The following is a 23,452-nucleotide window of genomic DNA, read 5'->3' as shown; positions in this document are numbered from 1 at the left end:
CCCTCTCTTTCTGTTTATATATCTCTTCCGTTCGCACTCATGGATGAATTATCACAAACTCGAGTTTGGTTCATGATGACCTGAATGTTTATGTTATGCTCTCCTTTTATTATTATGCCCATCTCGCTTACGCCTATGAATTCACCTTGTTTGGGTGAATATATGTATGGGCATGTGTGCACTCGTACAGGATTGGTCTCGTTACCTTACCATATGAACGTTATATATTATACCGTCATTATTGTATGGCTAAAATCTGAATAAATGCCTCCTCCCACCCCTCTGCTATGAAGAGAGAGTAGAGCTCTGAACAACTCTACCTCCTTTATCCATACACCTTGGTTGTAATCCCTTTTTTCACTGTGACAATTTCGGTGTGAGAAATGTGCAGCCGCGGGCTGCTTGTCAAATATTCAGAAACAATAACAAACCAGCCAACGTGCTCTGCACTCAGCTTGCAGTGTTATTTAATAACTGTGCCGGCAATTGAATTTAGCAATGTTTTCACTTCTTACCCGAGGTTTACGATCCACACTTCCTAGGCAAACGCGCTGTGCAAATGCGGTAAGCTAGACACCATAGAACCTGTTGATGATGAAGCAATGTTGTTCAGGGGCTTATTCATTGTTTTACATTTCAGGCGCTTATCCACTGTTCGGCTGTTTACAATGCCGAAGATGTGGCCAGTGTGCAAAAGGCCAAGATTAGTAAGGCAATGAAGGCTTATTTGGAGCGGGCAAAAGAGCATGAAAGCTGTATGGAAACAGCCCGTTTAGAATATAAGCTGGGCAAGCGACATTTGGCCAACATGATGGGAGCGGATGTGGAAAGTTTCACGCAGAAAGATATCGACCAGGCAGTGCAGTATCTGTTCCCTTCCGGTCTGTATGATCCAGCAGCGAGACCCACGATGAAGCCTCCAGAAGAATTTATTCCCAAAACAAAGGGAGCTGAATTCGATGAAACGGGTCGACCTTTCCACACCTTGTTCTACACGGGCCGGCCAAATTTGTTTCAGCTTCTCTTTGTAAGTTATCGTCACACTGCGGTAAGGGTAGCTGGTATGTTAATGTGTTGATTCTATTTAAGGACATTGTTGAAAATATTAACAAACTAAACGCGTTGGAAGATGCAACCAGACTCAAAGGCAAATCTTTGGATTCTGCGGGAAGCACACTGTAAGTAGCAGTAATGTTGGCCATGTTGGTTTGTTAGGTGCACTGCACAGTTCGTTCGTTCATTGCAGAGACACGACGGGCTCGGAATGGTTGCCCAAAGAGCTGTTGGAAAAGAAAATTGTCGAAACCATATCGGACATTGAGTATGAAAACTTTGTCAGTGCAATGAACCGTCTTGTGAGTCATCCACTGTCCGATCGGGTAAAAGGGTTTGTGTACGAGTACAGAAAACCCCTAATTTCCAAGCTCGAGAACGATACCATTCCTACGCCGCAGCACGATGCCGATGGGCGGCAGTATGTAACGATTTACGGTAAAGTTTGACATTACTGCAGTTCGTACTTACCGGATGGAATGTTTAATGCAGTCTACATACATGTTCGTTTTAGAGTGTTTACGTAAAACAGCCCGAGGAGATGTAACTGTGACGTTCCCGGGTACCGGAAAGATTGAAGTGAATGGGCAGGACCTACGCAACGTAGGAAATACACAGCAACGTGAGCAGGTAAGTTCCTTTTCGTTTTTTTGTACTTTTGTTTTTGGTATTGGGGGCGTGCCGGTGGCCGAGGAGATAACGGATCTTCACACGACAGGACTGGGGTTCAAATCCCGTCCAGACCGCCTCCCCGTACGTGACTACTTTATTACGGGTAAAAATTAAGTCACAGAAATCCAAAAGTGGCAGGCCGAAACCTCTCGAGACTGTAGTGCCAAGGAAGATGAAGAAGAAGTATGTGGTATTGGGCTCTTCTACACCATGCTACATAACTTACCCGTAATAATGTTGGATTTACAAACTGCTGAAAGGCTCTTTGTACGAATTGACTTCCTTTATTTCATGATTATTTTATAGAAAATATGAGGAAACCCAAGGTGCCTGCCTACATCTTGTGTTCTTTCTAGACTTTGTCCATTCGGAGCTATACTATGAATCGCCATTGAATTGAGCGCTCTTTGTTTGATTGGGCGGGCAGATCCCGTTCGGTTCGTACATTGTTTCCTTGACAAAGTCGTTCGTCAGATCTGTTCTTTCGTTCTCGGCTTAAACAAATGGATAAGCGAGGAACGGTAAGTCCATTTCTTAGAAAACGCAGTAGAAACGATGCATCGATGCAACGAAGATGGTCTTGTAATAAGATCAGACTCTGGTGAATGTGATGCACCAACATCTAGCACGTCTTAATGCTTTAACCAGCGGAGACGAAAACACAATGAATCATGAGCATGGTTTCGCGCGACAATGCTTTGATTTTTTTAACTTTGTTCGATCGGATGCAGCCGGGGATGGGGCCGTGCAGCCATGGACCGTGTTTCCCGGAAACGGATTGTACGCCAGGCCATGTCTGTTAGACGTACTCTATAGGAGCAGGCCAGCCAAAGAAATTTGGTAGAATGATGTGGAATCCTGTGCATAGACAGTTTTATTACTGTATTTTGTTACTTAAAAAGTGTCTCTGATAGTGTTCGGAAGTTATCATAGTTGTAACGATGTTTGTAATGCATAGTGCTAACGCTTGTTCAGTACCATAGTTATAAAAAGAACGTAACTACATTTTGAAGATAATACTAAAGACGACAGGCATAGATGTCGTTAAAATAGTTGCGTGGGTCACACTACTCTGTAACTAATCTATTGCTCAGTGTTTATAAACCCTGTGTCGAGTTTCGTGTTAACATTATGTACTACATGCTATGCAAAATCACATCTATGTTGTTATTGTGGACAATGTTTGATTAAATGTAGCAGAAAGCTTCCACCTGCACTGCGGGGTTATGCTATCTTCGAGCTAGATTAGCACCACGGACCATACGTTCGGTGCAGCTTCTACTGGACGGGGTGAAGATGACGTTCTTGTCCAAGGCGCAGTTATTAGTTCGATGGAATAGTGTGCTGTGGACTTTTACTTAATAATTGCAGCAACTGGCGCAGCATCTGCTGATTCTCTTCTACCGATGATCGCAGCTCTGCGATCTCAGCTGAAATGTTGCCGATGTAGTCGCTGTGTTCGTCTAGCTTGTTGGTTAAGCCGTACAGTGTCGGGGTGTCATAGACGTACCCAAACTTAGAAGTATGATCACTGTTCGGTGACGTTAGCCCTATTCCTCCGTTTGTAGCCCGTCGGTTGCCAGGTACAGAGAAGCTGCTATCACAGCGGTCGTAAGGTTTGGGTCGTATTCCGTTCATCAGTGGCGATGCTTTCGGCGGCTCGTACGACAGATTACGGCGCACTGTGGACACATTTTTTCTGCTGTAGTGTTTTTTCTGCTTCGCCACCTCGTATGCTGCCATCATAATGTCCCGCGGGAGTCTTGTTTCGCCGGGATTGAGGGGTTTAACACTCAGCACCACGCGATAAGCCTGTGGCGAAACAAGCGCTGTGTAGTAGAGCAAATTGCGCAACCAGTTTGGTAACCAGCCGTTGAAAAGGGCCGATTCGATATAGGAAATTAGTTTCGTCTGACGAACTAGTTTCGATAGGCCGGCCGTTTTTTTCAACCCTTGTATATCGTGCACAGCAATGCCGATGAGCAGGTTCATCAGAATGACTGTCACAAACAGCAGAAACAATACAAAGGTAATTTGTGCGCTGATCTCGAGCAGAAACGGTGGATCTTTGCCGTCCGGATCATTGATCAGCAGTTCCAGATCCTGTTCGCCCGTCATCATTACCAGCACCGTAATGAATCCCATGAAGGGATTGGCAAACGAAGAGGACGATGGAAAGATGACACAAAAGCTGATCGTGAAGCCTATCAACATGCACGAATAGGCCATGAACAGTTTGGCAAACTCAACCTGCACTTTGGTGTACATCGCGACATAGGCTCCAAACACGGGCAGCTGTCCGATCATGAGCATCAGATTGGTCCATCCAAGCAGCACTGCGAAGGCTCCGACGTGATTCTGCCAGGTGTAGGTTCGCTTGGTGTAAATGTAGGAGATAACAAATACGCTCAGTATGATAAACCATTCGATTGCGTTCTCTGTTTGCGTGACGTAGTGTTTGAGTGAGGTATACCCGGTGATGCCATAGATTTTGCGACATATTTCAATAGCGGTAATCGCCACAAGAACCATCCACTGCATTTCAATCACGAACGGATTGTTGCGCAACATGTCTCCGAAGATGGATTGCTTCTGGCAGAGCTCCTGCTCCTGGATAGTTTCTTTCATATCCTTGCTTCCGTTGTAGCAGTTGTGCGCTAGCGCTGTGAGCACGTACAGCGTTAGAAACAGTACGAAGGTAAAGCAAAACAGCAATCGGGCGATGTAGTATTTGCGTATTTTGTTCCATTTGATGTACAGGAAGGCTGAGCAAAGTGGATGTTGAAGAAACTCCTTTTGTCCATCGTCCACAAACGTATTTAGGTAACTGATCTCCCTCGGATGGCAATGCTGCAAAATGCTGCGAAAGTCAAGTTCCAATTCCACCTCCCGGCTGGATGAATCTTGCGAATGTGTCAGCGTAATAGCCGCGTCCAGCTTGCACTGTATGACTCCAAGAGATGCCGGAGTTTTGCGACTGATGATGTTGAGAGCACTCGTTCCCTTGCGTGATTTCATCGTGACATCTGCGCCATGATAGAGCAACGTTTCTACACAGGGACCCAGTGCGTCCAATGCGGCCAAATGCAGTGCCGTAAATCCGTACACGTCTCGTTGATTGACGTTTGCGCCCCATGCAATCAGTGTTTCGATCATCTCCACGGCAGTATCGGATTTGCTGACCGCCGCGTGCAGTGGCGTTCGCTGATCGAAATCGGCCATATTCGGATCACAGCCACCAAGCTTTAGCAGTGCCTCCACACAGTCGGCGCTTCCGCTGCGGGCGGCTAGATGCAGCGGTGTGAAGCCACGATGATTTCGGGCACGGACATCGGCGCCACGAGCCAGCAGTTGGGTCACACAGTCTAAGTTACCCTCGTCCGCGGCAAGATGCAGTGCGGTCATCTGCTTGTCGCCCTGCTGTATGCGCACATTCGGATCAGCATCCGGGCATTCCAAAAGTGCTGCAAGGCACTGGGCGTGACCGAGATCAGCGGCAAGATGGATCGGGTTGGTTCCATTCCGTTCAAGCGCGTTAACGTTTGAGCCGTGGGCGATGAAGAATCGAAGACATTCGATTGCATTCGAACGTACGGCGCAATGCAAGAGAGATTCCTCGCAATGCTGCTTGTTGGTTGGCACATCAATGCGAGCTCCATTTTTAATTAGCAACTCAGCGGTAGCGAGCGAGTTCCCGAATGCGGCGCAATGCAGCGGAGTGTACCATTTCGGTTGCATGTTTACATCGAGCTTATGATGAATCAGAAACGCACAGCACTCCGTGCAACCGCTAAACGACGCGAGGTGCAGCGCTGTCAACCCGTTGGTGTCGCAGAAGTTTATGTCCGCACCGAGCTTAACGCACTGCTCAAGGAGATGGAACTTTCGCAGAAATGCCGCCCACAGAAAGCAGATATTTTTCTCCAACTGGTGTGCTCCGCTGCTGGAAGACCCAATCGCCGCGGCGTTCGATGCTGGCCCCGACGATGGAGGTGTTGGCGTTGCACGCAGCAGCTGCTCGATGATCGTACTATCGAGTAGGGGTTCGTTTTCGAAGCTTTCAAGTATCGATACCCTGCCTCCAGCCAGACGCATCTGCTCGGTGAGCGATATGCGGATGATGTCATTGCAGAGCTGGGCACTAGATTCGGAGTAGCTTTCGTCGTAGCTATCGTAGAGATTGGGCGCCCCTTCGGCGGGCGGGGACGGCCCAACCTCCATATACTCGTAACTGTCAATGTGCGATTTACGTCCATTCGCTTGACCTGTTCCACTGCTGTGTGGTGAGGTCGTTTTGGTACTAGAGTTTGTTACGGTAGAGCTTTCATTGGTTGTTGCAGACTTGCTGTGATCATCCGCTACAGAGACACTAATCCCACCAGCCGTGCCAGTTATAATATTTTGCAAAATTGTTGGCTTGCTTTTACCATCATTATAGAGCCCATTTTCAATCACGATGGGTTCGGCTAAGGCGGCTTCTGGATCACCAGCTTGTGCGTTCGCATCCTTGGTGGACGCTGTAGTAAATCTGTAATTGCAAAACAGAAACGAGGTTTAGAAGCAAGCTACTGAAATTTGGTCACATTAATCGCCGCTGGAGTTTGAATATTTGAACAATTGATGCTAATGTTAGGACCACAAATTTGAATCCGGTACCGAAAAAACGCCCATGCAGAGAAATACGGCCGGTATTCAATGATACAGAACAACAACTGTAGCCTGGACGTGGCACACTTTCTTGCTAATGGAAGGCAAACAGAAGCAAGTAGATGGCTACAGCGAACAGAAAATATGAACCGTTAGTTTGTAGCTGGGTGGTAATACATTTGTCCTCTTCTGCAAAACATTTGCTAGACACGATCCGTGTATGTTAAACGAACCAAAAGCGATGTTTATTATTTACCTGGTAGTCAAACGAGGAATTTTGAGAGATCCATTCTCGATGCAGCTTACTGTCCGAAATATTCGAGGCGGTCGTACCGGTGGCGTCGCTGGTGGTGTACTATCACTATCTTTAAAGCCATAATTGTCCATTTTGATGCTCGGGTGGCGACCGACCGTTACCTTGTTGTATAAGGTTTAATGTGGTTTGTTTAATCAGTTAGTTCAATTTGTCGAACCCTATTGTTTCGAGGGCAGCTATTGTTGTTCTTGCAAGCTGTAAATGGTGATCGTTCGATGGCGTCGGAGCTGGAACATCCATGCCTCCGGTAGTGGCGATTCATTCTGACTGTTCCATTTGTGGTTTTGGTGTAGTGGACGTGTTTGAAGCTGCTTGCTATTTTATTTTATCTTTTCAATCCCCTGCGAACGGTGTTCGTTCGGTCGTCCGAAGTCTCGTCGGCTGGACAAACTATTGATCGGCGTGTTGTTGCTGCATGCTAGAGGGATAATGATCAGCACTACACCTGCAAGGTAGCAACAGAAAAGAGACTCATAAACCTCATTTGTAACCACTGGCGAGCGAAAGAGAAGCAGCAACAGTTACGAGGCAGTTTGGTATACAAAAAAACTGGATTTAAAAAAAAAAGGAAATGAAATGATTGAAACGGTGGGAGACATAACGGAAGAGACGCGCGATCTTGATTTTGTGCTGGCTCGTATTTGAAACGAGTTTTTGCACACAAAAAGCCAACGAGTTTTGGCTGTTGCGATCATCGAAACAGCCGCTCGACGGACAACACATTTTTGGTGAGAGCAGGGCGGTTCAAAATGGTTTGTACCAGTGTCATGCGCTTAGAGGAGAGAATCGTAACATGAAAATTTACAATTTATCGGAATCCAGGAGCCTGTTGCCAGTTCATTGATTCGTGCAAATGAGTACACAAAAATATGTGTATATTGTAATGGCGCCATCAAGCGCGGACCATATGAATGTGTATCAGATTCAATGCAAAATATGCTTTTCATTGTATCGGTTTGAACTGTTTCTGACTGCCTCTAAAAATCGTTGAGATTGTTGCTAGTCCGTGCGTTGGAAGAATGTATGGTTCTGCCAGAAACGTGCTGCTACTATGCACCGTATGCGAATGATCGTTTTATTAGGTCTAAAGGTTGTTCCATTAGGATGTTGAACGGCATCGTATTCGCGATAAACTGAGAAATAAGTGTGCTGCCCAACTCTATAATATCTTACTGTCACACGTCCCTTCTGGTGGGAATAGTCGTAAAAAGCGACGATAAAATTTATGTAGGATGAAGATCAACAATGGAAACAATCTATTTCGTTTGTGCAGCTCGCAAATGCAGAATGGAAGAGGCGACCAGGCGTGGCACAAAATCACATTCAATTTTTCTTATCACAAACGTACACAGCAACATACACACAGTCACACACGCGCATAATTTATAAATGCAATCACTTTAAAGCTGTGTCTTGTCTTGCAGTAGCGCACATTGTTAGACTAACGCCGGATAAAGCTTAGTCCATCGTGACAATTCACTGATGAATCGATGATTAATTCGGATGCTGAAAATCACAACGGCAGCACATTTAACTGAGTGCTAGTAGGTGAATAACTCAAAAATGTTTCACTAACGGTCAAGGAGCGGATGCTTTAACAAAACTGTTCAACGTCTAACACCCCAAAATCACTGAAACACGCAGAAGCTTTCGATGCTCCGCAATACCGCACCTGGACCACCTGAAACAGCCGACCGAGTGGCTTGGAGTGGATCACTAACCGTCCACAGACACGCGACGATCGTGCACGGTGGTAACTGTCAGACTACCCGATTCAAAATACTGCCGAGTGTCGTCTCTCCTGCGGTACGATTGTCTGCTGCTCTGCTGGCTGTTGATCGAAATCCATAGAGGACAAACACAACGGCAAACAGTAGCATCATACCTCGCGGGCACCGTTCCATTGTACCCGCGGCGAGCTACGAACCATGTTCTGAGATGAAGCATCTGATTTGTGACTTTTTTTTCTGAATGATAACAATCCGCTCGGGGAAGAAGCGTGTCGAAACAATCTAAACCGATCAAATAGAGATAAATGGATGGAAAGAGCAGAGTGCGAGCGAGCAAGAGCAAATGTTGTTTGATCATGCTAGTGGATGTGATGTGCGTCGCTGGCGTTCGCATGGGTCTATCGCAGCGTTTTGAAAGTTTTGAAATAACTAACACACTGGAAGAGACATGCTCTTTTCGACGGGACATCTTTTCTGTTCGTTGGTGAAGCAGACTCACGCACATGGGTAGCCAGTGGTCGGCAAAGCCCACGGAAGAGTGTGCTGTAGAGATCCGGTAAACTGAACCCCGAACTAGTTGGAAAAGCGCTGCACGATTGTGTCGGATGCATGAAAATCTAAAATTATGTTAAAAATGCGGTACCTACCATGCAAGACCCAATCCAACCCAACATTATTGACGACTTGGTTCAGTAAATCACGTTTTGTCCAAATTAGTTCTAACAGCATTTATTCAAATTGTAATGGCCAACCAAGAATAGTTTAAGATCAGTTTCTGAATTCAACGCCAATTTCAGTGTTCTGGTCCGAGTGTCTTAGAATCTGGAATTTCCCACTACTGCAGAGTTGTTTGTGCGTGGTTATGATCAGGTGAAGTTTTTAAACCTTGGCCACACGTGTTGATGGTTGGTTATTCCCAACTAATTTTAATGTTAATGCTTACTCTGGTTCTATGGCTCATTATTATACTGTAATAGTGTGCGTGTGAGGAGATTCTTTAGAGCAAAGGTATAATGTTGCACATGTGTGAAAAAGATAGCACAATAAATTTTCCACTGTAATCTTTGGTGATTATTACTCAAAAGCTAATCCAAATATTGGCACATGCTTATGACGTAGCTGATGGCAATCCTAAGTGTAGCAGCAGCCAGCATATCGAACTTGAAAGGATAGAAAAAGATGTGAAAAATCTTATTCTTAAACACAACGGCAAACAGCAGCATCATAGCCCGCGGCAACAGCTCTTACAACCTTAATAGGTCTCTAGGCCTTTCCTTACATATTGAACTGCTTAATTTACTCGTAGCTGCGACATTCTGTCCTGCGTACGGAAAGGCTTTAGCCGATCAACTCTGCCCTGACTCTACAGAGCACTGAATTTCGTTCTGATACTATGTTTTTCGAACGGTCAGACATCCCGACGGCGAAATGAACTAGTACGATGACCGAGACGCAACTTGGGACGGCCCGGTGCTGGATCACATGCGACAGCGGCGCCAGTCTTGACTCGAAAAGACCGGTGTTCAAATCTCATCTGGGCCGTACCCATATAGTGAGGACTGACTATCCAGTCTTCACACGGCAGGGCTGGGGTTCAAATCCCCGTACGTAAGGCTGAATACTTTACTACGGGTAAAATTAAGTCACAGACAGCCAGAAATGGCAGGCCGAGACCTTTCGAGGTTGTAGTGCCAAGGAAGAAGAAGACTATCCAACTATGGTGGTATCAATAAGTCTGGTAGGCCAGAAATGGCAGCCATGACCTTAAGAGGTCGTAGGGCCAAGAAAGAAGGAGAAGAAGAAGAAGAGACCCATCTTTAGGGATAATCAAGCAGGTATTCGTTTGCACCTACTACGATGAACATTAAGAAGTTACCTTCACGGAGAAACAGATCGAGAGGGTAAAATTGTGGTCATGGACTATTCAATCTAGGCAAACATTGGCAAATAAGACCCAATCCTGTGTAGCCTTGCTGCGAGTCCTTCCTTATTTATTTATTACTTTAATTTCAGGTCCTTTTTCCGCTGCTGTTTACCAACATGAGTGGAAAGGTGGATGTTGCGGCAAACGTTTCTGGCGGAGGACCTTCATCACAAGCAGGCGCTGTACGGTGGGGTATCGCGATGGCGTTGCGTAGTTTCGTGGACGCGGAGCAAATTGCTCGTATGCGCGTCGGTAAGAATAGCTTTTGTGAAATCTTAAAACAGGCTGCTTTATAGCATCAGTAAATGAGTCCATTCACAATTTCTAGCTGGTCTATTGACTCGCGACTATCGTCGTCGAGAACGTAAGAAGCCGGGACAGGCAGGTGCTCGCAGGAAGTACACGTGGAAGAAACGCTAAAATCGAGAGCAGTATGAGATGCGTGAGTGAAAAACTATTTTTGTCGCAATAAATGAATCGTTCTAGTGCTTGTAGAATCACAATAGCGACCGATCAATCCTGCTGATGGGAAAGAATACTTCATCGCACATATTTTATCTATGCTTTGTGTTTATTTTTGCAAAAAAGAGAAACATGATTTTCAGGTGTTTTACAAATTCTGTTTTAGGTACAATCGAATAATCTTATATCTATATCCCCATTACTGTAATGTATTATAAGCTAGCAAGTAAAGAAACACTCCATGTAAATGGAGGTCCGCTTTCCATATTCGTAATACTTTAGGCTGTGTCGTTAGCTTTGCGAACGGTCCCAAACCGCAGTTCAGAATCGAGGTTGAAATTTGCTCAGGTTGGGCATCAAGGTACGTGTGCGGAGGGTTTGGTAATGTTGGCCTTTAGTGGCATCCTTTAGTGAATCTTGTTTGATGAGCTTGCCGGCAGGACGAACACTTTTCACGACCGTAGCTTGTTGGTGCTGCTGTTGCTGCTGCTGCTGCTCGGACGAATCCACAATATCGATCACCTTTGAGTTATTGCGGTACTTGTAGTACCAAAACTCAAACAGTAGCGTAATGCAGGCCATGCCAATACCCACAAATATTACGATAAACACGCCACCAATGTTTTGTATCGATATGCCGTCGGACTGATCGTCCGGCTTTTCGCACTTGTTTTGCACATCGTCATTTTTCCACCATTGCTCCTTCAGTTTTTCCAACTCGCGTCGATTCAACAGCATCAGTATGCTACACGTTATGGAAGATAATGCACAAATGTTGCGTGTGTGTGTGAGAATAATGTAAATAATATTATTCAAACAATTTACTACTATACATACGCGTTGTTAAACTGATCCTTCAACGGTGAACCCTGCTGTACTGCGATCGCATACGGCTTGCGGGAAAATTCTTCACCCACCATTTGTAAGTCGCAATTCGTCAGCACCTGGTAACGAATGTCGGTAGCATCGCCCAAAAATGCAAAGCCAGAGGCAGACGTGGAGTTTCGAATGCGCTGGACGGCTTCTTCCAGACTGTTTGGCAAGCCTGCCTCTAGCATCGCTTGCCACATTTTGGTGTACTTGTCGCTGACCGGATAATCCCAGACGGCTAGCTTTGACCGTTCGACCGCCGTCAATGAGTCGTTAAGGGACATCTCCTTCCAAATTCTGAAATTAGCAAAGCAAGTGAACAATATCGCAAAAATGCTATACGGTCTATGATGCCAGGGTACTTACTCGTAAAATTTGGCTTCAATGTCCGCCATTCGCTGGAAGTATGTCATTGCCGACGATCCGTTCAGTGGGGCATAGAGAATTTTGTACTGCTTGGACAAATCGTCCAACGATTCGACTGGCGTGTCCAATCGTGACACCGTGAGAAAGGCTGCCAAATTGGCTGTGTATGAGGCAATAATGATAAACCTGCGAAAAATGCGCAACAGGTTAGGGTTTGCCGGGTTCAACCAAAACTGCAAAAACCACCAGCTACTGACCCAAACAACCACCAGGTAGCAGCAACTAAGCGTCCGGATAGATTTTTCGGCGCCTCTCCGCCGCCTTGCGGTGTGAGCGATGTCATGCAGAACCACAGACATTCCTTGATGTTGAACTCGCGCTTTTCATCGTCATTCTTGTACTTTTCTCTATTATTCTGGTAACTATACGGACTGTAGCGGTCAAAGACCCACATGAGAAAGCTGGTAAAAAAGTAGGCGGCCAAAATGCAGAGCCACACATTCGTTTCCAGCACGGTGAGAAACTTAAACAATGAGCTGGGCGTACTGGGCAGCTGCATCATGATGCTAATGCCAACCAGATCGTAGTATGGGACGGTAAAATCGATAACCGTTTCCCGCTCGGCCATCACCGACATTGATCCGAGCCCGATGTCGGCCTGCTTGTCGATCAGCTTACGCACGATCCCGTTCCATTCGCCGTTTTCGTTCATGTTGCCAAATTTGCCGTCCTCCACCTCGCGGATCTCGTAGTCAAACTCCACTATCTCGGCGATTTTGTTCAGCAGATCGATGCAGTACCCCTTGAAGCCTTTGGGCGCGGTCGGGTCACGCATTATGAAGGGCGCTTGCTGCAAGCTCCGAGCGGGTTAGTGGAAATAGACTGTCCAATTGCCGACATCAGCTACAGCGTTGACACTACTTACCACCACCGTATACACACGGTAGACAACGTCGGCAGTGAGATTTTTTATTTCCGCCTCATTAGCCACGTTGATCGGTGCGCCGAGGCTCGCTTCCCATGTGCCGAGATTGCGCGTATTAACGGAGGCGCCGCTACGGATGGAAACTGCATTAATATCCATATCGAATTTCATGAAAGTGTTACCGTTGAATGGCACTTTGGCTCCCTTCGGTATTTCGAACGGCCCGAACGTAGTAGGCTCGGTCACTTCAACGAAAGCCGTCTTAAGATCGATCGTGTGGTTCGGTGTGTTGGTCCCATCGTAGTCCTCGCAAGTGATGTACTTCATGTTTGACGGCCAAGATCCAGATTGCAGTATGTTCCTAGGGTAAGCAAAAGCAAAGAAAGAAAACAAACCATCGCATGATAATGCCGTGTCGCCACGCTACGAGGGCAAGAGAGGAAATTCGGCTAACTTTATCGCAATCAACGCTCGTAGCGTTAGGTCGAAGTAGAAAAATCCGGTGATTTGAGGTTCCTGCTTAAGGTTGTACGTGGTGCGAATGCTGCCCAGCCGATCTTTACTCGAACTGTCCGACATCGGCCGAAGGAACATGATGGTTGCGTTTTCCACATTGCACGTTAGATCCTTCTGCTCCTGAGTGATGGCATGCCACGCAAAATTGCGCTCAAAGTATTCGTTTTTAGCCGATTCTGTGAATTCAAAACATAAAGCATAGACGTGAAAATGAGAACGTTTCTTAACGGAAAACTTTCCATTTGACCCGTCCACTTACCCAACACCTGTTTGATGGATGCTATGGAACCGAGCACAAAGAAGTTATTAATGTCCAAGTTGCGGAGTTTCTCTATTTGGCTGGCCCTGTCCCGATCGTCGGCAATGCTGGTGATAACGTGGCGCGTTGGAATGTTCTGCAGCAGAGCTTTGTATTTGTGATCCATTACGAATGTTTGGTCGTACAGGATGGCAGCATTGGTGATGTTCATGTAGATGATAATAGATCGAATCACTTGTGGAATCATATCGGCCGGCGGCATAACCTGAGCCGTGAGAGAAGGAATGTAGAAAACATGTTAGCGCACACAGTGTGCACGGAAACCAGCGAGAGCGTATGTCCGATTCAGCATAATTGCTTTGGACGAGCAATGCCACCGATATGCGCGCACTTGCCTGCAACAAATAGCCTCGTTTGGTCGGTGTTAGGTCCCGCCACTGCCGCAAGTCCCCCTCCTGCCCGAAGGAGGCCGATACGGTGGGAATGCCGAGCGCGAGACTGAACGATTTCACCGTTTCCGACGAGACTCCGGTGAGCGTAGTATCGAGCAGTAAATGCGGCGGTCGATTATCGCTCAGCGCCTGACCATACTTCGAACATACTGTGGGAGACGCCAGAAATAGGGAAACAGTGGGCAACTCAGCACATGGATACGAGCGTGAAAGTTGCAGCCCATTCACTTGATTACTTACGCGCTTGTAGAAGGTCCTTGGAATCCGTTCGATTGCCCTCAACGTACATCATTTCGACCGAAAGGCCTAGCTGAGGATTTTTCTTCACGTAGTTAAGCGCCACCTCAACTGCTACATTGGCCAAATTGTTGTCCACCTCGTTGACGAACACTGTTGAGCATGTAAAGTGTGGTCCATTAAACTTGCATTGCAAGCTGTGAATTCTTAATTAAGCAGAACTACTGCTATATGAGCAGTGCAGCCACCGGGGCGGGCTAATAAAGCACGAGAGAAAAAGTGCCGTATTCGGCGGCGGTTCTTACAAATGTTAATGTTTTGGGTGGTTTGTCCCACGATCGCCACTATTGCAAACGATACAATCTGGAGCAAGAGTAGGATTATCCAACGCTTTTCGGCTCCCGGAGCCATGATGGTGGGTAGAACGCTACTGAAAACTGGAACCGTCAATAATCCGACGCTCGTCGCAGGTCTACTGAAGTTGAAGGCATTGGCTACCAAACCAATGGACTCGTCGAGCGGGATCTGTTGTCCTGATGCGTTACCGGGGAGATCCTAACACTACGTACGGTTCTAATGTTATGGCATATTGCAAGTGCATGCGCCAATGTATCGATCCGTGGAAGATCGTTGTCACACGTGTACTTACGTGATTGCCAAATGTACCTGGTGTAAAGTCCTCTAATGGCTCTGTATCCACAAACTGATTGGACAACATCAATGTTTCAAAGCATCTGGCTTGCTGTACGAAATCGGTGTGGAATAGCTAAAGGACAATTTTCCCTGGCAAATGTTCCGTACCGTGGAATGATGACGATGTGAAAACAATTTTGTCAACCTCACTTTCATCAATAACAACTCTATTTTCTTGTACAGTTTGGTAACAAATATATGTTTATTCGATATGGTAATAAAACATACGATAACAATGGGGTTACAGTCAAGGCGCCTGTCAGAATGGAACACGCTTCACTTTCGCCAGTACTGTGCCAGCTTGTGTATTTGCTCAACCAGCGCTGGCATGACGGCCGTTATTGAGATATCGAGCAAATTCTGCAAATGCTGCACTGCCTCTTCGTCCGATAGATCCAACCGAAGGTTGTCCTCTACCTTCTTCACCGACTTATCCGGCTCTAGTGCAATGTCCGGAACGGACGCATCAACCATCAAACCGAACAGGTTCAGCATCACGTTTGCATGGCGTCGCAGGTGCAGGAACGCGGTGTAGCACAGCTTTCGGAAGGTGTTGTAGTACTCGGAGTTGATTCCACCCATTGCCTCAACCATCTCTTTGCTTAGTTTCATTGGCGGAGGCATCGGTTTTGGGTCGCGCCCCAATATATATCCGAAATCGATGTGAAACAGCTTCCCGTTCGATGTGAGCAGCAGGTTGTCCAAGTGCCGATCACCGATTCCTGGTGAAAAATAGGGAGAGACCGGGCAATGAGCTTCCTACTGTTGTTTGCACTTTACAATCCAAAAACACACTTACCCAGCAGATACGTTATCACGCAGTAACCAGCGCAGCTCTTAATGTACGTGTCCATTATGTCCGGCATGATGCCGAATGGGCCCGTTTCGCAGGGATTGAACTTACGGAAGTAGTTATGAATGCTGCCTTCCGTGTTGAGCACTTCCGCTACGGTTACCGAGTCGATGTACTGCATGAAACCATGCTTGGAGCTCGTGGCCAACACACGATACGGCGTTAGCTTCAGATCGAGATTTTCCTTCTGCAAAAGCTTGTCCATCAGGGTGATCATTTGTAAAATCAGTTGGTCCTGTCGCAGATCGTCCCCATGTTTGAAGATAGCCACGTAGTCCTTTCCGCTAGTGGTTCGAAACGTCAATCTGGAACGACAACCGTAAATGGTGAGTAAGTTTGAAGGTCACTCCAATGTGTAGTGTACCACGCTTTTACGATGGTTGGGATTCTACGCACAGAAACTATTTAATGGGAAGTACGACAAATGTTTGCGTCAGCAGAAAAACTTACTTTGACGGCATTAAGGCACTTTTGAACAAAGACACCTTTTCAGCAGCGATGCCCGCTATTTGTACGCTGGGATCGAGTGGGAACACGATCGGGCCGAAGCTGTTGAAGTTAAACTTGGTCGAATTGGACGAGTTCGATTCAGCCAGAAACTGTTGAAATTTTTCCGTCTTACGTTTCCTATTGCCAGACTCTTTGGCCACTATCTTGACCAGCGTTACCAACCGATCGACAAAGTGTTGCTGCTCCTTCAACTGTGCGTGTGTCGCTTTCATTTCCGGCGTCCCTGTCGCACGATAACGTAAGAAACCATTGCGTCAATGATGATGCATCGTGCAAGCGTTCGGCTTTGGGGCTCACCTTTGTACAAGCGGTTCAAAAACATCCGAAGAACGTTGGAGTACATTTCGCTTATTTTCAGATCCTTTTTGCTGCCCCTGTCGTCCTCACACTCGATCGATAGATACCAGTAGAGATAGTTGGCGAGCGTTGGATTTTTGCAGGCGCGTTCCACGAGAAAATTGGCCAGATTGTTCACAGTGCTGCTGTGGTATCGATTTTTGATCTCTCCTTCCCCACTGTTATCAGCTATGCCTGTGTTTGCGAAGCAGCAGTGGTTAAGTTGGGTGACAGTGTTGGATGCTACGTGCAAACAAACGTACCTGTATTATCCGCCTGTAAATCGTCAAACTGAGCCTCTGCAGACTCATCGTATGATTGGAAAATTTCTCTTCCGTCGCTTGGGGAACGTGTGGAAGGGTTCTGAAAAGCGAAAAAGGGCGATTTGGTTGCTGTAGGTAGTGAGGAAAGGACCCCTTTCAAAGCATTCAACAATGTTACGTACACTTGACTCATCGAACGGTTCGTACTTTAAGGCTTGCACAAGCTGTAGCAAATACAGTAGCAAATATTCATCGGAAGCTTCGTTGAGGCGTGTGATGGCGTACCTAAATGAAACGCCGCAACATTAAATTCACAAACCGAAGTAACGCAACGTTTGCTTGCTACACCTACCATCTCACGACCGGATGACGGAAGGTTGAGTTCAACAGTTCTAGCGCGTCCTCCACATCCATCGGGGACCAGCTTTCGAGCAGCGCTAGCGCCTGCCGGACCTCCGTTGCCGTTTCCCAGTTGACGCATTTCAAAAATTTAGTTAATGCTTTCTTGTGACTGCTCAGATAGAAGCGATACTTCCAAATGATGTCCTGCTCTTCGCTGCTCAAAGGGTACGTAGAGGAGTACCGGTATACGATCGCGTTCAGTGTGTCTCGTACGCTGTAAAACCAGAAACAGGACAAAGTTGAAACACGCCGCATTTCGGTCGAAGGAAAGAGAAACGCTTCAGAAACCCCGGCTACATACATCGCATTAGGCTTCACATCTCTATCCGAGGTTCCGGAACGGGCCGAACGGGAAAGTCTGTGGTGTTTACGTTCAACAAGATTTTCCTGGGAAAAAAGGGTCGTACAGTAATACAATTTGCTGTATCCAGCATCTCCTCTCGTACCTGATGAATTTCACAGTCTGGTACCACAACTATTTTTGGCTTCGGAATAAATGTAAGCATGGAGTTGGAATTTTTCTCCAAATGTATGACGGAGTACTGTTACGAGAAGTAAGAAAAGCCCATTACAAGGTATGGTAAAACAACAAATCCACAGTAAGAAACAGACGTACCATTTTCTCGTCGATGTAAACTTGAGGAAATTCCACCATCAGATAAAGGAACTGGGAGTTACGCTTTTCCATTTCATTTATCACTTCCAGCTCACGAAATGTGAGACGATCGAGCCAATCGATCTGAAATGTTTAGTTAAAAGAGCAGCCATTGCATCCCATTATACATACACGAAAACGGTGCATGATGCAAACGAGGCATCATTGTCTCACCTTTTCCATCTGCCCGTTGCGGTGCTTCTTTGCCAGCTTAGATAATCGTTGCATCTGATTCACACCCGCGCTGGAGCACTTGCCCGGAGTCGTTGAGTTGCTGCTTCCATCCGGTTCCATCTGAGGCCACACTTTCAAATCGTACAAACCCTGCCGAAAACAGCCGAAATGCCCTGTAGAAAGTGTGTGAACGGTAATAAACGTATGGCAGTGCGAAGCTTACCTGTCGAAAGAGCCCGTTTGTACTGAAAAACGATATCGACGTTCCACCCACTACGGTTAGCTGTTCCCTTCCGCCAGCACAATCGTAGATGGTTAAGCCAAGTGCTGCCGTACGCGAAATGTCGGTAAAGCGCAGTGGTAAAGTGACCCATTCGTTCCAGCTGTAAGCAGTTGGAGGACGACCGTTAGAAGACAGCAAAATGTGTGACATCTGCTACTATCAGCAGCAGGCGGCGAAATCGACACAAACCTCCATCGCGTAGAAAAGTGCTTGTGGGATGTGCATACTGGCAGACCGACCGGTTCTCCGTTTTCGAAAATCTGAAGTTTCACTTTTAACGGCGGTGTTTTCTCCGTGTACATTCCGGAGAACTTTAGCAACGGCTGCTCGATGAGCTTCTCGTAGGAGTAGCCAACATTTTCTCCTTCCAGAGTGCCTCTGCAAACGGAAGGGCAGCAGTGTAACGTGTCATGTTTGGCTTGCTCCAGCCCACAGACGATGGAACTTACATTTTAATCGCTATTCTTTGGTGTAAAGAAGAGCTCCCGATGTATCTCAGCGAACTTTCCATGTTTGCCTGCCTGCCGTGCGGTTTCTTTTCAGCTAACTTATTTCGTGGCTAACACTTATCCACCAGATCAGAGCAGTAGATTCACTTCTACGTAGAACATACTTTCACAACAAAGTCCCTGACAACATGTAGGCACCATGACGTTTGTTGGTTTGTTTACGTTTGTTTGAGTGTTCGAAGCGCGTCATATTGTTGCAGGGGTTTTCATCGCACGCTGAAGGAATGCGTGGCTGTAACGCTATGGGTAACGCTACAGCGTTACTTTATAGCAAGCTCAATCGAAACGATGTTGTCGATCGATGCATGTCATAAATAATTCTGATTCATTTCGACTGCAAAAGTGAATATTGGATATTTTTTTTATCGCTGACTGTTCGATCTAATTGCTCTTGTTGATAAAACATGCTTTTACCCACCACCGTTCTTACTTTTACGCAGCATGTCATACATGCAACGGTAATAGGTGGTTTTCATAAATTCGGACGAGAAAAAGAGAAATGTTGGTTGATTATGTAAATGCTTTTACTCCTTATCGCTAACAGTACCTTGTACGAAGATCTGATTAAAAACATGCCCGCCAAGTTCACACTGCTGTCAACAATATTTCATACTATAGGCGCAAAGAAGACGTTAGCGAGGACAACGGTCGCACATAGCAAGACCGGTAAAATAAGTGCTTAAATCAATCGAAATCCGTTGCTTTGCGCGACAAGAAAAGTCTGTATGAGCTTAAATTACAACCTCAAATAAGCAAAGCTTCTGACACAACCTAGTGGCTGAGACAAAAATAATACTTTTGCAAGACCATAATGGATTACGGAGTGGTAAGTGCAAATGCAGCTTCGTAAGATAACTCTTGTGCGCATTTGCAAGCCGAAGCACATGCACATGCAATGGTGCGTCAAATGGGCAGCAGTTCAGAGATTACATTTATATAATATGCTCAGCCGTAGATGTCGTTTTACACCTCCGTACGGTGTAGGCGACGATCGAGGCGTGATCCAGTTTGCCAGGCAGTAGCGAAAATGTGGTTCCGTCCACCATACGCTTCCGTATCACTTTGTGCTCGTGTGCACTGTGCGGAACTTCCCTGCGACTGCCATCGGCATCGGACACAATTTTATAGTATAGTTCGCGTTGTTCCAGCAGTTTGCGTTTGGCAGCCGTGATACAAGAAACGAAATCGATCAACAGTTGACACAATTGCTTCGCGGTCGTGCACGGCCGAAGGGAACCGTTAATACCGTACACCAACAGATCGGCTATTCGTAAAAGCGTTAACACGTGTCTCTGTTGCGCCGTTACCTGTGGTAAAGCCAACGGAGCGGATGCTCTTGTAACGCTGTTAGCTGGCCGTCTTACTGCGGCCGCCGGTTCTATAAACGTTTTTGATCGCGTTACATACTTTGAGCTGTAACTTTTCTCCTGAGGCCCTGCAGACGCTGGGGGCGGTTTTCTTACCGGTACTGGAACTTTTCGCTCGGTCCGCGATCCCTCAGCGTGGTTTGCATTGGCATGTGGCTGCTCCATTACACCATTGCTTTGCGCTAATGTAAGCATTGGAGCACTCTTGTTCTGTCTCTTTGGAGCTAATCCTGTCTTGCTTTTACGCTCGTGGTGTTGCTTCGACGATTGTTTGTTGGCGCTGCATACATTGCTATTGTTATTTGCAGCACTCGTTTTACTGCCCACAGCTTCGGCAAACTTTCCAACCACGGGATCAAAGTTATCGCTGATTCCGTCCGACGTAAGAAACACAATGTCGCCCTCGTCCACGTATGACATCGACAGGGTGAGATTGCTCATCTCCGGCTTATCACCGTAGACGGGACCCAAAGCTCCCAGCGCGTCGCGCATATCTCGCATGAGACTAACATCGTGTGATCCTGGTAAAAACGAAAGACAAAAAAAGGAATTTTTAGCAACCTGTCTTCGTTTAGCGGGTAGACCTTAACTGCGACTTCAGAACATTCTGCTATGCATACCCATGGTAATCTCTCGCACTATGTTGTTTTTCGAAAATATGTATCCCAGCGAGTCTCCCACGTTGCAACAGCACACAACACTTTGTGCAGACGACTCAACGGGCACTACAATGGCGACGGTCAACGTGCTCAGAGCTCCTCCAACCTGAAGAATGTAGTTGTGTGCTTCCCAGAAGCTACGAATCAAGCTTACGAATATTTCTCTGGTTGATGACACTGCAAATTGTGGAAGTTACACACGAAAAAGGACGATATGAGTTAGCTGTTGAGCACAGAAAAGACAAAAACCCCCTTTTAAGTGCAGACTGTAACTAATCTCACCTTGGTGTATGCCGAAAACGGCTGAATTCAAATACTCGATTGCACCCTGAACAGCGGACCTTGCGGCAATACGGGCTCCTTCGCCTAAGTAAAAACGAATGTTTCCGTTAGAGATAACTATAACGTCCACCACGCACTGGTTACCACTTACCCCAGTTCACGCCATCGGCCATGGCCATTATACACGAGTCGGCCCGGGATAGGATGCCAAAGCAATCGGCAATCGGATCACCGACATTTCCCGACGTATGGAGATGTTTTTCGTACAAAGAAACCGATATACCGTACGCGTCTTCGTTTGGGCGGTCCCAGTCACTGACGTTAGCGATAGGATCGTCAATGACTTTTTTGTTTTGTACAGCTTTCTCCCCACTCGTTTGTTTCGTGGTTGTGGAATGAGATTCAGAACGCTTTCCAGCAGCATTCGACGAAACGGATTTTAAACTGGAATTTATGCCCAATTCAGGTACGGATGGTTTGGTAGATGGTTCCTGTTGCGACGTTGAGCCCTGCTCATGCAGGACATCAATGTAGTCTATGTCATCTTCAATGCCTGCCGTCAGATGCGACTTGGCACGCCTCACTCCCGTCAGCCCTTCAAATGGCCCTGTGTACGCGGCATCAGCATCGGTTCCACTGACAACGTATCGTCCGATACGTACGTCCGGCAGGTCCTCCGGTAGTTTACCATTGAAAATAGGGGCCTGAGAATCGGATGGTTCCCATTCCCTGCGGAGAATGGTTGAGTAAAGGGGTTATCAATCAGTCGATTATGTGGTATGTTCCGCTAACGAAGGTACACTCCACGTATGGCAATTTTATTTCGCTGTGCCCATCTTACCCCTCCAGATATCTGGTCATGAAGCTGCCGGACGCCATAGGAGTGCATTGCTGCGTTTGGCCTCGCGGGTCTCGTTCGGACACAAAGCTTAGTTGACGGAAGTAAGTTGTGACCTTTTGACGGAAGGATGGCATGATTGTCCTTGTTTGTCCACTTACTGCAACTTGAAATTCACTTTGTGTACCAGCAAGCCAGCAATATAGTCATGGCAGAACACGGATACACCAATCATAATTTCCCAACAACGGCAGATAATAGCTAACGACGGCTTGAAACGTCCGGAACTCTATCAATACGCCATTACCCGTATTCCTTTGTTTGGATCGAACTTCGCAGAAAGTTTCTCAGAAAGAAAATGCTCCACACCGCATAAGTACAAAACTGCACGCACCAAAGGATTGTCCCAGGGTGACAATAGGTGCTGCACTTTTTCAAGTGTTTTTTCGGGTATTTTTCCAATTTTCCACGCTCTAAGCTCTACGCCTCTTCTTATTGACTTTTCCCAAGCACACATCCAATGCAAAGCAATGTTGTGACAACTGGAGATATCGCCCAAAGTGAGTTGAGAGCAAGGTGTCGGAAAAGCGATTTCTCGGTCGGACATCTTGAAAAAAAATGACGTTTACTTGACTGAAATGTAAACAAGCTGCGGTCAAGCATTCTTTGTTGGTCAAGCGATCTCTAGCGTACATTCAAAGTGAGTTGAGAGGAGGTGTCGCAAGCAAACTGTTTCTGGTGCTGTTAAACACACCATCCTGATTCGTTCTGCACAAACTTCATGAACAGCTGCACCTATTCCGCGTGCGAGATATCCAGCATGTATGGTATGGCATCCTTTGCAGCAAAATCTGGATTCTATTTTTTGCTTGCAGATCGGCAAAAAAGTGGAACGATCCTATATCTCGGGGATCAACCAATAGTTCGGGGATGCAAACCGGCACCGCCTGTGACGCCGATACAGTCAATGCTGCTCTGTCCATATAGGAATCGTTACCACCTCAAACAGGAATAAATCTAATATAGAATCACCTCAGATAGCACTGACACACTAGAATATCCTGATTTCTTCACTTGATCTAAGCTTTCCGAACGATATTTAACAGCAAAATAGAAAAAAACAAATCATAAAATAATGTTATTGCAAACAATACATACAACCAGCTGATTCGATGCGGGCATGCAAACGTCAAACTGGT

General features: G+C 46.4%; 5 protein-coding genes across 10 annotated transcripts; 1 reads left to right on the top strand and 4 right to left on the bottom strand.

Moving 5' to 3' along the window:
* Positions 1–403: 403 nt before the first annotated feature.
* On the top strand, positions 404–10,894 carry LOC118510977 (28S ribosomal protein S9, mitochondrial). Its single transcript, XM_036053478.1, has 7 exons — positions 404–564; positions 641–1,027; positions 1,090–1,178; positions 1,247–1,491; positions 1,568–1,683; positions 10,432–10,594; positions 10,671–10,894. The coding sequence occupies exons 1-7, from the start codon at positions 499–501 to the stop codon at positions 10,760–10,762; spliced, it is 1,158 nt and encodes a 385-aa protein (XP_035909371.1). The 5' UTR covers positions 404–498; the 3' UTR covers positions 10,763–10,894.
* On the bottom strand, positions 1,998–8,502 carry LOC118510975 (transient receptor potential channel pyrexia-like). Of its 6 annotated transcripts, none has more exons than XM_036053469.1 (3): positions 8,361–8,502; positions 6,629–7,133; positions 1,998–6,253 (listed from the first exon to the last, which is right to left on the bottom strand). In XM_036053469.1, exons 2-3 carry the CDS (start codon positions 6,757–6,759, stop codon positions 3,049–3,051), a joined length of 3,336 nt encoding a protein of 1,111 aa, XP_035909362.1. In that variant the 5' UTR covers positions 6,760–7,133; positions 8,361–8,502; the 3' UTR covers positions 1,998–3,048. The 6 variants fall into 6 exon arrangements, with proteins under 6 accessions (XP_035909362.1, XP_035909367.1, XP_035909363.1 ...); XM_036053474.1 differs by having other exon boundaries at positions 8,458–8,481; XM_036053470.1 differs by having other exon boundaries at positions 8,265–8,451.
* LOC118510976 (ionotropic receptor 25a) lies at positions 10,895–14,945 on the bottom strand. The gene is made up of 10 exons (XM_036053477.1): positions 14,735–14,945; positions 14,433–14,582; positions 14,136–14,341; positions 13,741–14,005; positions 13,420–13,657; positions 12,966–13,326; positions 12,298–12,890; positions 12,041–12,226; positions 11,642–11,971; positions 10,895–11,549 (listed from the first exon to the last, which is right to left on the bottom strand). Exons 1-10 carry the CDS (start codon positions 14,838–14,840, stop codon positions 11,126–11,128), a joined length of 2,859 nt encoding a protein of 952 aa, XP_035909370.1. The 5' UTR covers positions 14,841–14,945; the 3' UTR covers positions 10,895–11,125.
* Positions 14,946–15,292: 347 nt separating this feature from the next.
* On the bottom strand, positions 15,293–19,477 carry LOC118510969 (phosphatidylinositol 3-kinase catalytic subunit type 3). Its single transcript, XM_036053460.1, has 14 exons — positions 19,048–19,477; positions 18,788–18,976; positions 18,539–18,698; positions 18,316–18,465; positions 18,103–18,225; positions 17,933–18,028; positions 17,788–17,873; positions 17,437–17,700; positions 17,267–17,369; positions 17,085–17,184; positions 16,783–17,016; positions 16,426–16,708; positions 15,922–16,280; positions 15,293–15,844 (listed from the first exon to the last, which is right to left on the bottom strand). Exons 1-14 carry the CDS (start codon positions 19,107–19,109, stop codon positions 15,399–15,401), a joined length of 2,655 nt encoding a protein of 884 aa, XP_035909353.1. The 5' UTR covers positions 19,110–19,477; the 3' UTR covers positions 15,293–15,398.
* A 136-nt stretch (positions 19,478–19,613) lies between these two features.
* Positions 19,614–22,858, bottom strand: LOC118510971 (PP2C-like domain-containing protein CG9801). Its single transcript, XM_036053463.1, has 5 exons — positions 22,257–22,858; positions 21,567–22,144; positions 21,416–21,499; positions 21,095–21,310; positions 19,614–20,995 (listed from the first exon to the last, which is right to left on the bottom strand). The coding sequence occupies exons 1-5, from the start codon at positions 22,388–22,390 to the stop codon at positions 20,040–20,042; spliced, it is 1,968 nt and encodes a 655-aa protein (XP_035909356.1). The 5' UTR covers positions 22,391–22,858; the 3' UTR covers positions 19,614–20,039.
* Positions 22,859–23,452: the final 594 nt, after the last annotated feature.

The sequence above is a fragment of the Anopheles stephensi genome, chromosome 3 (genome assembly GCF_013141755.1).
Source record: "Anopheles stephensi strain Indian chromosome 3, UCI_ANSTEP_V1.0, whole genome shotgun sequence".
Taxonomy (NCBI): Eukaryota; Metazoa; Arthropoda; class Insecta; order Diptera; family Culicidae; genus Anopheles; species Anopheles stephensi.
Note: the sequence above shows the minus strand (reverse complement) of the source record. Positions and strands in the feature narration are given on the sequence as shown.